The 15443-nt window shown below is 49.9% G+C and overlaps 1 protein-coding gene across 1 annotated transcript; it reads left to right on the forward strand.

Moving 5' to 3' along the window:
* Positions 1-619: 619 nt before the first annotated feature.
* On the forward strand, positions 620-14116 carry RNJ42_00127 (uncharacterized protein; the record flags this gene model as incomplete). Its single annotated transcript, XM_071050297.1, has 1 exon — positions 620-14116. One exon carries the CDS (start codon positions 620-622, stop codon positions 14114-14116), a length of 13497 nt encoding a protein of 4498 aa, XP_070908889.1.
* Positions 14117-15443: the final 1327 nt, after the last annotated feature.

Consider the following 15443-nt stretch of genomic DNA (forward strand, 5'->3'; position numbering starts at 1 on the left):
TTCTTTTTTTTGGTACTTGCTTTCATTGCTCTACAGTTTGATTCTCTTTCAGAATAGTACGTGAATGTACTAATATGCCTATATTATGGAGGGTGTCTGTGTCGATCAATATGGGTGTCTCTTTAGACGAAGGCTTTTTACCTACAATATGCGCCATTTTTCCCTTTAATCTCATATTTTTTTATTTTTTGCCTCGGATTACTCATTGTCTAATTCTTTGATTTTTTTTTTATTTAAATCTTTCCCTTCGTATCTACCAGTGAGCTTTCTTCTTTTTTTAGCCGCCCGTTATTTTTCTTTTTTTGGAGTCCTTTTAACATTTTATATGGAATGGAGCCTGATAAAACTAGGCAACACAACAAAAAACAAACAACAAATAAAATTAGAGGTCCCTTTTTTTTCTATTCTAACAATTGCTTATATATATATGATTGAATCATAGTGATACATTTAAAGAAATTAAACCTTCTTATAAAACAAAAAAAAAAAAAAAAGATTCCTTACATTCATCAAAACTAACAACAAAAAACTAGAGAATTTTTAGTAAAAAAAAACAAAAAAAAACAAAAAAAAAATCAATAATATTATAAGTAAGAAAAAATAAAAGGAAACGCCAGTTATGAAAAAAATCTTTCCTTGGTTCTTAACCTTTCTATCCAATACTTTGATAGTTTTTGGTCAGAACCCATTCCCTTCGGGCTGTTCTCCAAACACCGCTCCAAAAGCAAAGGGTTTAACAATGGAATTATACGAATATAACTACCTGAACCCATTTGTCAAATGCTCTGCCAATGGTACCTATGACTGCAAAGAGTTTAACACCACTACAAATGCGAATGATTGTTTGGATCCTGCCTATAAGGATGTAAACTATCCCCGTTACGGCTATAAAAAATCCCGCCGTATTACTACTGTTGATGGCGTCACTGGTAACTTAGAATTCGATATTAAAGCCGATTTTTCTTGCAGAACTGTGAAGGGATATTTACCCAAAGCATACAATTACGATATAGAGATAGATATTACCAACTTCACAATGATTCTTTACGGTTACTTCAAACCTTTAACTACAGGTACCCATACTTTTACACTTGATGCTGATGATTTATTATATATGAACTTTGGGACTGAAAATGCGTTTGATTGTTGTAAACATAAAAGTACAGCTGATAGTTTTCGAAATTATCAAGCTTGGGCACTATTTGGGTCTCAGCTTGACAAAAAAACTTTTAGCGTGTACTTAAACAAAGATGTATATTACCCAATTAGATTATTTTTCAACAATCATGATTCAAATGCAACACTTCGTTTCCACTTCTCAACAGACGCGGATCCAAATACAATAGTGACAAACATGGAACCATATTTATTTCAAATTGATGACTCTCTACAAGGCTGTCCAAGTAATATTGAATACGTTACCAGGTGTGGCTCTGGTACAAATACAGTGGCATACGGTACCGAGTATAACACCAACAAACTATCTAATATAATTAAGACAACATATTTAATTGACGTACCTTGTATTTCATCATCATCCAATTCCAATGACGTACAATGCTCCAGTGACTCGTTCTACAACCCTGTTGGTCTATCATGTATACCAAATAAGGATGTGTACCTTCCCTCTGTTTCTCTCACTTCAACGTCATACATCCCAGGGAATTACAGTTTCGCGAAGACGCTGTCTACAAAATATTTAACCAAAACTTTATCAACCGGGGCTTTAATCACTGAAGAACTGATAATAATTGCAACTCCTACATATTCTCAACCAAATCCATATACAACCACAGTCACTGACGGTGATTATTCGGAGACTGATCTCATTTCCTTCTTCCCTACTTTAGGAAATGATGGCATTACCCATACCGCTAATAGTACTTATATCATTGTCACTGGCAAATATTCTGCACCAAGTCCTTTCACGACTGTTTTTACTATGGACAGTTCCGTAGAGACTGACGTGGTATCCTTCTTCCCTACTGTGGGCACCGGGAATGCCACCTATTATGTCAATTCGGAATATTCCGAGCCACATCCATATACCACCGTTGTAACCAAAGGTAGTAGTTCAGCCACTGAAGTTATTTCCTTTTTCTCAACAGTTAACTCTAATGGCAAGATTTACACCAGTAACATTACCTACCTATTCAATCCTGATAACTACTCCCAACCAAATCCATACATTACTACTATAACTAGTGGTAACACCTCGGAGACCGACATTATATCCTTTTATTCAACCTTGGACTCTAATGGGAAACTTCATACTGCGAACACCACATATAACATCTTGAGCAAAAACTATTCCGAACCAAGCCCTTATACTACCACCGTGACCAAGGGTCTTTACTCTGAGACTGAATTCATCTCATTCTTCCCTTCTCTGGTGAGCGACGGCAAAATCCTAACAGCTAATAGCACTTACATCATTGTCACAGACAGATACTCTGAACTAAGCCCATATAGTACCGTGATCTCAAAAGGTAACACCTCAGAAACTGGTATCATCTCCTTTTTCCCCACTGTTGGTACCGGTACTACCACTATTAAAGTTACTCCCAGCAGCTACTCTTTGCCAAGTCCTTACACAACAGTGATCAGCAAGAGCGGCACCTCACAGACTAATGTGGTTTCATTCTTTTCCACAGTAGGATCGAACGGTAATCTCCAAACTGGAACCAGCACACGTAAATTAAATTCTGGAGCCTACTCGAAGCCACCTGAGACCACCAAGGTCGTGACCAAGGACACTACCACCGAGACACAAGTGATCTCGCAGTTCCCAACAGTGGGCAGCGACGGCAAGACACACACTGGATCTACCACCTACACGCTAGGCAAGTCCACTTCTGGAGCCTACTCGCAGCCACCTGAGACCACCAAGGTCGTGACCAAGCCTACTACCACCGAGACACAAGTGATCTCGCAGTTCCCAACAGTGGGCAGCGACGGCAAGACACACACTGGATCTACCACCTACACGCTAGGCAAGTCCACTTCTGGAGCCTACTCGCAGCCACCTGAGACCACCAAGGTCGTGACCAAGGACACTACCACCGAGACACAAGTGATCTCGCAGTTCCCAACAGTGGGCAGCGACGGCAAGACACACACTGGATCTACGACCTACACGCTAGGCAAGTCCACTTCTGGAGCCTACTCGCAGCCACCTGAGACCACCAAGGTCGTGACCAAGGACACTACCACCGAGACACAAGTGATCTCGCAGTTCCCAACAGTGGGCAGCGACGGCAAGACACACACTGGATCTACGACTTACACGCTAGGCAAGTCCACTTCTGGAGCCTACTCGCAGCCACCTGAGACCACCAAGGTCGTGACCAAGCCTACTACCACCGAGACACAAGTGATCTCGCAGTTCCCAACAGTGGGCAGCGACGGCAAGACACACACTGGATCTACGACCTACACGCTAGGCAAGTCCACTTCTGGAGCCTACTCGCAGCCACCTGAGACCACCAAGGTCGTGACCAAGGACACTACCACCGAGACACAAGTGATCTCGCAGTTCCCAACAGTGGGCAGCGACGGCAAGACACACACTGGATCTACCACCTACACGCTAGGCAAGTCCACTTCTGGAGCCTACTCGCAGCCACCTGAGACCACCAAGGTCGTGACCAAGCCTACTACCACCGAGACACAAGTGATCTCGCAGTTCCCAACAGTGGGCAGCGACGGCAAGACACACACTGGATCTACCACCTACACGCTAGGCAAGTCCACTTCTGGAGCCTACTCGCAGCCACCTGAGACCACCAAGGTCGTGACCAAGGACACTACCACCGAGACACAAGTGATCTCGCAGTTCCCAACAGTGGGCAGCGACGGCAAGACACACACTGTATCTACCACCTACACGCTAGGCAAGTCCACTTCTGGAGCCTACTCGCAGCCACCTGAGACCACCAAGGTCGTGACCAAGGACACTACCACCGAGACACAAGTGATCTCGCAGTTCCCAACAGTGGGCAGCGACGGCAAGACACACACTGGATCTACCACCTACACGCTAGGCAAGTCCACTTCTGGAGCCTACTCGCAGCCACCTGAGACCACCAAGGTCGTGACCAAGCCTACTACCACCGAGACACAAGTGATCTCGCAGTTCCCAACAGTGGGCAGCGACGGCAAGACACACACTGGATCTACCACCTACACGCTAGGCAAGTCCACTTCTGGAGCCTACTCGCAGCCACCTGAGACCACCAAGGTCGTGACCAAGGACACTACCACCGAGACACAAGTGATCTCGCAGTTCCCAACAGTGGGCAGCGACGGCAAGACACACACTGGATCTACCACCTACACGCTAGGCAAGTCCACTTCTGGAGCCTACTCGCAGCCACCTGAGACCACCAAGGTCGTGACCAAGGACACTACCACCGAGACACAAGTGATCTCGCAGTTCCCAACAGTGGGCAGCGACGGCAAGACACACACTGGATCTACCACCTACACGCTAGGCAAGTCCACTTCTGGAGCCTACTCGCAGCCACCTGAGACCACCAAGGTCGTGACCAAGGACACTACCACCGAGACACAAGTGATCTCGCAGTTCCCAACAGTGGGCAGCGACGGCAAGACACACACTGGATCTACCACCTACACGCTAGGCAAGTCCACTTCTGGAGCCTACTCGCAGCCACCTGAGACCACCAAGGTCGTGACCAAGCCTACTACCACCGAGACACAAGTGATCTCGCAGTTCCCAACAGTGGGCAGCGACGGCAAGACACACACTGGATCTACCACCTACACGCTAGGCAAGTCCACTTCTGGAGCCTACTCGCAGCCACCTGAGACCACCAAGGTCGTGACCAAGCCTACTACCACCGAGACACAAGTGATCTCGCAGTTCCCAACAGTGGGCAGCGACGGCAAGACACACACTGGATCTACGACCTACACGCTAGGCAAGTCCACTTCTGGAGCCTACTCGCAGCCACCTGAGACCACCAAGGTCGTGACCAAGCCTACTACCACCGAGACACAAGTGATCTCGCAGTTCCCAACAGTGGGCAGCGACGGCAAGACACACACTGGATCTACCACCTACACGCTAGGCAAGTCCACTTCTGGAGCCTACTCGCAGCCACCTGAGACCACCAAGGTCGTGACCAAGGACACTACCACCGAGACACAAGTGATCTCGCAGTTCCCAACAGTGGGCAGCGACGGCAAGACACACACTGGATCTACCACCTACACGCTAGGCAAGTCCACTTCTGGAGCCTACTCGCAGCCACCTGAGACCACCAAGGTCGTGACCAAGGACACTACCACCGAGACACAAGTGATCTCGCAGTTCCCAACAGTGGGCAGCGACGGCAAGACACACACTGGATCTACCACCTACACGCTAGGCAAGTCCACTTCTGGAGCCTACTCGCAGCCACCTGAGACCACCAAGGTCGTGACCAAGGACACTACCACCGAGACACAAGTGATCTCGCAGTTCCCAACAGTGGGCAGCGACGGCAAGACACACACTGGATCTACCACCTACACGCTAGGCAAGTCCACTTCTGGAGCCTACTCGCAGCCACCTGAGACCACCAAGGTCGTGACCAAGCCTACTACCACCGAGACACAAGTGATCTCGCAGTTCCCAACAGTGGGCAGCGACGGCAAGACACACACTGGATCTACCACCTACACGCTAGGCAAGTCCACTTCTGGAGCCTACTCGCAGCCACCTGAGACCACCAAGGTCGTGACCAAGCCTACTACCACCGAGACACAAGTGATCTCGCAGTTCCCAACAGTGGGCAGCGACGGCAAGACACACACTGGATCTACGACCTACACGCTAGGCAAGTCCACTTCTGGAGCCTACTCGCAGCCACCTGAGACCACCAAGGTCGTGACCAAGCCTACTACCACCGAGACACAAGTGATCTCGCAGTTCCCAACAGTGGGCAGCGACGGCAAGACACACACTGGATCTACCACCTACACGCTAGGCAAGTCCACTTCTGGAGCCTACTCGCAGCCACCTGAGACCACCAAGGTCGTGACCAAGGACACTACCACCGAGACACAAGTGATCTCGCAGTTCCCAACAGTGGGCAGCGACGGCAAGACACACACTGGATCTACCACCTACACGCTAGGCAAGTCCACTTCTGGAGCCTACTCGCAGCCACCTGAGACCACCAAGGTCGTGACCAAGGACACTACCACCGAGACACAAGTGATCTCGCAGTTCCCAACAGTGGGCAGCGACGGCAAGACACACACTGGATCTACCACCTACACGCTAGGCAAGTCCACTTCTGGAGCCTACTCGCAGCCACCTGAGACCACCAAGGTCGTGACCAAGGACACTACCACCGAGACACAAGTGATCTCGCAGTTCCCAACAGTGGGCAGCGACGGCAAGACACACACTGGATCTACCACCTACACGCTAGGCAAGTCCACTTCTGGAGCCTACTCGCAGCCACCTGAGACCACCAAGGTCGTGACCAAGCCTACTACCACCGAGACACAAGTGATCTCGCAGTTCCCAACAGTGGGCAGCGACGGCAAGACACACACTGGATCTACCACCTACACGCTAGGCAAGTCCACTTCTGGAGCCTACTCGCAGCCACCTGAGACCACCAAGGTCGTGACCAAGGACACTACCACCGAGACACAAGTGATCTCGCAGTTCCCAACAGTGGGCAGCGACGGCAAGACACACACTGGATCTACCACCTACACGCTAGGCAAGTCCACTTCTGGAGCCTACTCGCAGCCACCTGAGACCACCAAGGTCGTGACCAAGGACACTACCACCGAGACACAAGTGATCTCGCAGTTCCCAACAGTGGGCAGCGACGGCAAGACACACACTGGATCTACGACCTACACGCTAGGCAAGTCCACTTCTGGAGCCTACTCGCAGCCACCTGAGACCACCAAGGTCGTGACCAAGGACACTACCACCGAGACACAAGTGATCTCGCAGTTCCCAACAGTGGGCAGCGACGGCAAGACACACACTGGATCTACGACCTACACGCTAGGCAAGTCCACTTCTGGAGCCTACTCGCAGCCACCTGAGACCACCAAGGTCGTGACCAAGCCTACTACCACCGAGACACAAGTGATCTCGCAGTTCCCAACAGTGGGCAGCGACGGCAAGACACACACTGGATCTACGACCTACACGCTAGGCAAGTCCACTTCTGGAGCCTACTCGCAGCCACCTGAGACCACCAAGGTCGTGACCAAGCCTACTACCACCGAGACACAAGTGATCTCGCAGTTCCCAACAGTGGGCAGCGACGGCAAGACACACACTGGATCTACGACTTACACGCTAGGCAAGTCCACTTCTGGAGCCTACTCGCAGCCACCTGAGACCACCAAGGTCGTGACCAAGCCTACTACCACCGAGACACAAGTGATCTCGCAGTTCCCAACAGTGGGCAGCGACGGCAAGACACACACTGGATCTACGACCTACACGCTAGGCAAGTCCACTTCTGGAGCCTACTCGCAGCCACCTGAGACCACCAAGGTCGTGACCAAGCCTACTACCACCGAGACACAAGTGATCTCGCAGTTCCCAACAGTGGGCAGCGACGGCAAGACACACACTGGATCTACCACCTACACGCTAGGCAAGTCCACTTCTGGAGCCTACTCGCAGCCACCTGAGACCACCAAGGTCGTGACCAAGGACACTACCACCGAGACACAAGTGATCTCGCAGTTCCCAACAGTGGGCAGCGACGGCAAGACACACACTGGATCTACCACCTACACGCTAGGCAAGTCCACTTCTGGAGCCTACTCGCAGCCACCTGAGACCACCAAGGTCGTGACCAAGGACACTACCACCGAGACACAAGTGATCTCGCAGTTCCCAACAGTGGGCAGCGACGGCAAGACACACACTGGATCTACCACCTACACGCTAGGCAAGTCCACTTCTGGAGCCTACTCGCAGCCACCTGAGACCACCAAGGTCGTGACCAAGGACACTACCACCGAGACACAAGTGATCTCGCAGTTCCCAACAGTGGGCAGCGACGGCAAGACACACACTGGATCTACCACCTACACGCTAGGCAAGTCCACTTCTGGAGCCTACTCGCAGCCACCTGAGACCACCAAGGTCGTGACCAAGCCTACTACCACCGAGACACAAGTGATCTCGCAGTTCCCAACAGTGGGCAGCGACGGCAAGACACACACTGGATCTACGACCTACACGCTAGGCAAGTCCACTTCTGGAGCCTACTCGCAGCCACCTGAGACCACCAAGGTCGTGACCAAGCCTACTACCACCGAGACACAAGTGATCTCGCAGTTCCCAACAGTGGGCAGCGACGGCAAGACACACACTGGATCTACCACCTACACGCTAGGCAAGTCCACTTCTGGAGCCTACTCGCAGCCACCTGAGACCACCAAGGTCGTGACCAAGGACACTACCACCGAGACACAAGTGATCTCGCAGTTCCCAACAGTGGGCAGCGACGGCAAGACACACACTGGATCTACCACCTACACGCTAGGCAAGTCCACTTCTGGAGCCTACTCGCAGCCACCTGAGACCACCAAGGTCGTGACCAAGGACACTACCACCGAGACACAAGTGATCTCGCAGTTCCCAACAGTGGGCAGCGACGGCAAGACACACACTGGATCTACCACCTACACGCTAGGCAAGTCCACTTCTGGAGCCTACTCGCAGCCACCTGAGACCACCAAGGTCGTGACCAAGGACACTACCACCGAGACACAAGTGATCTCGCAGTTCCCAACAGTGGGCAGCGACGGCAAGACACACACTGGATCTACCACCTACACGCTAGGCAAGTCCACTTCTGGAGCCTACTCGCAGCCACCTGAGACCACCAAGGTCGTGACCAAGCCTACTACCACCGAGACACAAGTGATCTCGCAGTTCCCAACAGTGGGCAGCGACGGCAAGACACACACTGGATCTACCACCTACACGCTAGGCAAGTCCACTTCTGGAGCCTACTCGCAGCCACCTGAGACCACCAAGGTCGTGACCAAGGACACTACCACCGAGACACAAGTGATCTCGCAGTTCCCAACAGTGGGCAGCGACGGCAAGACACACACTGGATCTACCACCTACACGCTAGGCAAGTCCACTTCCGGAGCCTACTCGCAGCCACCTGAGACCACCAAGGTCGTGACCAAGGACACTACCACCGAGACACAAGTGATCTCGCAGTTCCCAACAGTGGGCAGCGACGGCAAGACACACACTGGATCTACCACCTACACGCTAGGCAAGTCCACTTCTGGAGCCTACTCGCAGCCACCTGAGACCACCAAGGTCGTGACCAAGGACACTACCACCGAGACACAAGTGATCTCGCAGTTCCCAACAGTGGGCAGCGACGGCAAGACACACACTGGTACCACTACCCATACTCTTTCTGAATTTGATCATTATACTAACCCTGAGCCATGGACCTTTGTTGAGTACCCATCTGGTAAACCTCCATTTACGGCAGTTTTGTCGTACTACCCAACTTTGGATAGTAACGGCAAGCTACAAACCGGAGAGACTATAATCACCCTGTATGATAAGTATATACAGAGACCTCCATTGACATTCGTTGATGATAGGAATGAGACGAATGTGGTCTCATATTTCCCAACTATTGGAAGCAACGGCAAGACGCACACACATACTATCACTCATACTCTGGTTGACACCAACACATACTCCCAGGCACCCGCAACGACTAATGTCGTGACAAAACCTACTACTACCGAGACACAAGTGATCTCGCAGTTCCCAACAGTGGGCCCTGATGGTAAAACACACACGGGCACTACGACTTATACATTGCGTGACCCAAACAAATACTATCAGCCTAGCCCATACACAACCATGTTCGTGAATAATGGATCTGTTGAGTTTGACTTAATCTCCTGTTTCCCTACAATCGGCAGTGACGGCAAAACACATACTGGTACTTCTACGTATACCCTGGAATTCCCATTCTCATTGCCAAGTCCATACACAGTTACTGCTACTGTTGTCCTTCCAAAACTTGGTAATACAACAGAGACTTTGTTGGTCTCCTTCTACCCACGTGTGGATGTTTATGGCAGGACACAGACCGGGATTAAACGGTATACTTTAGGTAGCATCGGCGAGATACCCACCAGTTCCACGAGCTCTACTTCAGGCAAGTCGAAAACAACGTTTGGCACCTACTCGCAGCCACCTGTAACGACTAATGTTGTGACAAAACCTACTACCATCGAGACACAAGTGGTATCGCAGTTCCCAACAGTGGGCCCAGACGGCAAGACACACACTGGTACCACCACTTACACGCTGGTCGATACCAACACATACTCCCAGGCACCTGCGACGACTAATGTTGTCACAAAACCTACTACCACCGAGACACAAGTGATCTCGCAGTTCCCAACAGTGGGCAGCGACGGCAAGACACACACTGGATCTACCACCTACACGCTAGGCAAGTCCACTTCTGGAGCCTACTCGCAGCCACCTGAGACCACCAAGGTCGTGACCAAGGACACTACCACCGAGACACAAGTGATCTCGCAGTTCCCAACAGTGGGCAGCGACGGCAAGACACACACTGGATCTACCACCTACACGCTAGGCAAGTCCACTTCTGGAGCCTACTCGCAGCCACCTGAGACCACCAAGGTCGTGACCAAGGACACTACCACCGAGACACAAGTGATCTCGCAGTTCCCAACAGTGGGCAGCGACGGCAAGACACACACTGGATCTACCACCTACACGCTAGGCAAGTCCACTTCTGGAGCCTACTCGCAGCCACCTGAGACCACCAAGGTCGTGACCAAGGACACTACCACCGAGACACAAGTGATCTCGCAGTTCCCAACAGTGGGCAGCGACGGCAAGACACACACTGGTACCACTACCCATACTCTTTCTGAATTTGATCATTATACTAACCCTGAGCCATGGACCTTTGTTGAGTACCCATCTGGTAAACCTCCATTTACGGCAGTTTTGTCGTACTACCCAACTTTGGATAGTAACGGCAAGCTACAAACCGGAGAGACTATAATCACCCTGTATGATAAGTATATACAGAGACCTCCATTGACATTCGTTGATGATAGGAATGAGACGAATGTGGTCTCATATTTCCCAACTATTGGAAGCAACGGCAAGACGCACACACATACTATCACTCATACTCTGGTTGACACCAACACATACTCCCAGGCACCCGCAACGACTAATGTCGTGACAAAACCTACTACTACCGAGACACAAGTGATCTCGCAGTTCCCAACAGTGGGCCCTGATGGTAAAACACACACGGGCACTACGACTTATACATTGCGTGACCCAAACAAATACTATCAGCCTAGCCCATACACAACCATGTTCGTGAATAATGGATCTGTTGAGTTTGACTTAATCTCCTGTTTCCCTACAATCGGCAGTGACGGCAAAACACATACTGGTACTTCTACGTATACCCTGGAATTCCCATTCTCATTGCCAAGTCCATACACAGTTACTGCTACTGTTGTCCTTCCAAAACTTGGTAATACAACAGAGACTTTGTTGGTCTCCTTCTACCCACGTGTGGATGTTTATGGCAGGACACAGACCGGGATTAAACGGTATACTTTAGGTAGCATCGGCGAGATACCCACCAGTTCCACGAGCTCTACTTCAGGCAAGTCGAAAACAACGTTTGGCACCTACTCGCAGCCACCTGTAACGACTAATGTTGTGACAAAACCTACTACCATCGAGACACAAGTGGTATCGCAGTTCCCAACAGTGGGCCCAGACGGCAAGACACACACTGGTACCACCACTTACACGCTGGTCGATACCAACACATACTCCCAGGCACCTGCGACGACTAATGTTGTCACAAAACCTACTACCACCGAGACACAAGTGATCTCGCAGTTCCCAACAGTGGGCAGCGACGGCAAGACACACACTGGATCTACCACCTACACGCTAGGCAAGTCCACTTCTGGAGCCTACTCGCAGCCACCTGAGACCACCAAGGTCGTGACCAAGGACACTACCACCGAGACACAAGTGATCTCGCAGTTCCCAACAGTGGGCAGCGACGGCAAGACACACACTGGATCTACCACCTACACGCTAGGCAAGTCCACTTCTGGAGCCTACTCGCAGCCACCTGAGACCACCAAGGTCGTGACCAAGGACACTACCACCGAGACACAAGTGATCTCGCAGTTCCCAACAGTGGGCAGCGACGGCAAGACACACACTGGATCTACCACCTACACGCTAGGCAAGTCCACTTCTGGAGCCTACTCGCAGCCACCTGAGACCACCAAGGTCGTGACCAAGGACACTACCACCGAGACACAAGTGATCTCGCAGTTCCCAACAGTGGGCAGCGACGGCAAGACACACACTGGATCTACCACCTACACGCTAGGCAAGTCCACTTCCGGAGCCTACTCGCAGCCACCTGAGACCACCAAGGTCGTGACCAAGGACACTACCACCGAGACACAAGTGATCTCGCAGTTCCCAACAGTGGGCAGCGACGGCAAGACACACACTGGATCTACCACCTACACGCTAGGCAAGTCCACTTCTGGAGCCTACTCGCAGCCACCTGAGACCACCAAGGTCGTGACCAAGGACACTACCACCGAGACACAAGTGATCTCGCAGTTCCCAACAGTGGGCAGCGACGGCAAGACACACACTGGTACCACTACCCATACTCTTTCTGAATTTGATCATTATACTAACCCTGAGCCATGGACCTTTGTTGAGTACCCATCTGGTAAACCTCCATTTACGGCAGTTTTGTCGTACTACCCAACTTTGGATAGTAACGGCAAGCTACAAACCGGAGAGACTATAATCACCCTGTATGATAAGTATATACAGAGACCTCCATTGACATTCGTTGATGATAGGAATGAGACGAATGTGGTCTCATATTTCCCAACTATTGGAAGCAACGGCAAGACGCACACACATACTATCACTCATACTCTGGTTGACACCAACACATACTCCCAGGCACCCGCAACGACTAATGTCGTGACAAAACCTACTACTACCGAGACACAAGTGATCTCGCAGTTCCCAACAGTGGGCCCTGATGGTAAAACACACACGGGCACTACGACTTATACATTGCGTGACCCAAACAAATACTATCAGCCTAGCCCATACACAACCATGTTCGTGAATAATGGATCTGTTGAGTTTGACTTAATCTCCTGTTTCCCTACAATCGGCAGTGACGGCAAAACACATACTGGTACTTCTACGTATACCCTGGAATTCCCATTCTCATTGCCAAGTCCATACACAGTTACTGCTACTGTTGTCCTTCCAAAACTTGGTAATACAACAGAGACTTTGTTGGTCTCCTTCTACCCACGTGTGGATGTTTATGGCAGGACACAGACCGGGATTAAACGGTATACTTTAGGTAGCATCGGCGAGATACCCACCAGTTCCACGAGCTCTACTTCAGGCAAGTCGAAAACAACGTTTGGCACCTACTCGCAGCCACCTGTAACGACTAATGTTGTGACAAAACCTACTACCACCGAGACACAAGTGGTATCGCAGTTCCCAACAGTGGGCCCAGACGGCAAGACACACACTGGTACCACCACTTACACGCTGGTCGATACCAACACATACTCCCAGGCACCTGCGACGACTAATGTTGTCACAAAACCTACTACCACCGAGACACAAGTGGTATCGCAGTTCCCAACAGTGGGCAGCGACGGCAAGACACACACTGGTACTACCACTTACACGCTGGTCGACACTAACACTTATTCACAATTACCTGTTACTACTTTGACAATTACCGACCGTACTACTACTAGGACTCAAATGTTGTCTTTCTTCCCGACTGTAGCTAACGATGGTAAGACATACACAGGAACTGTTTCCTACGAAAAATATATTCAATTAAAAGCAACAACCTCTACAGGATATATGAGGGATTTACAAGGGTTACATACAATTTCAGTTTTGTATTCCTACGTTCCTCAAATTGATAAATATGGCTTCACTCGGACCGGTACTATCATAAGAAGAATTTAAAATGTATATTATGTTACATTAAAATAAGTTAACATTTGCCAGAACAGGAAATTAGTAGCTAAGTTATATGTGGCTTAATTATTTAATTCAGATTATTGAAGTATGAATATATTTTTTTATCAGTATTTTATTTTATAAGCTTCTACGAAAACAAAAATCGGTTAAAAGCGAATGTACCAAAACTGTATTATTTAATAAATCGTAAAATAACTCCAAAACATAAAACCGCATTTACCCTACAAAATTGCTATAATTTGGTAAAGAGGGCATCTAGTTTTAACAAAATTTATTTGTGAAAAACGTAGATTACCATTATTAGATCAATAATAAAAGTTCGCGAACAATCAATAACACTTTTATCAGTAACTTATTGTATATTATTTATCGTTTCGAAACAGGGAACTAATTAAAATAAAATTAAAGAAATTGAATACAAAGTTATCATTGAAAGTGTTTAGTTGTGTTCTAATAAGAAATAATGACATATATTTAGATTTATAAACAGCTTGTATAGGACACGGTGCTAAGTCAATAAGTGAACTTTAATCAAAACTCTAACTAACAAATTATTCCTGAATAATCATCAATACAGATCAACTGAGCAGAACATGAAGAACATTTAAGTAAAAAAATTATTCAAATAATAAGTTCCCAAAATATAATAAAAATATTTCATAAAACATAAAAAAAAAAAAAAAAACACTAAATATGCTGTGTAGTCCGGGTGCTGTGTAGTCTGGGTGCTGTGTAGTCTGGGTGCTGTGTAGCCTGGGTGCTGTGTAGCCTGGGTGCTGTGTAGCCTGGGTGCTGTGTAGCCTGGGTGCTGTGTAGCCTGGGTGCTGTGTAGCCTGGGTGCTGTGTAGCCTGGGTGCTGTGTAGCCTGGGTGCTGTGGGGTCTGGGTGCTGTGGGGTCTGGGTGCTGTGTAGCCTGGGTGCTGTGGGGTCTGGGTGCTGTGGGGTCTGGGTGCTGTGGGGTCTGGGTGCTGTGGGGTCTGGGTGCTGTGGGGTCTGGGTGCTGTGGGGTCTGGGTGCTGTGGGGTCTGGGTGCTGTGGGGTCTGGGTGCTGTGGGGTCTGGGTGCTGTGGGGTCTGGGTGCTGTGGGGTCTGGGTGCTGTGGGGTCTGGGTGCTGTGGGGTCTGGGTGCTGTGGGGTCTGGGTGCTGTGGGGTCTGGGTGCTGTGGGGTCTGGGTGCTGTGGGGTCTGGGTGCTGTGGGGTCTGGGTGCTGTGGGGTCTGGGTGCTGTGGGGTCTGGGTGCTGTGGGGTCTGGGTGCTGTGGGGTCTGGGTGCTGTGGGGTCTGGGTGCTGTGGGGTCTGGGTGCTGTGGGG

This window comes from Nakaseomyces bracarensis (genome assembly GCF_045282275.1).
Source record: "Nakaseomyces bracarensis strain CBM3 chromosome Unknown Scaff1_0, whole genome shotgun sequence".
Classification (NCBI taxonomy): Eukaryota; Fungi; Ascomycota; class Saccharomycetes; order Saccharomycetales; family Saccharomycetaceae; genus Nakaseomyces; species Nakaseomyces bracarensis.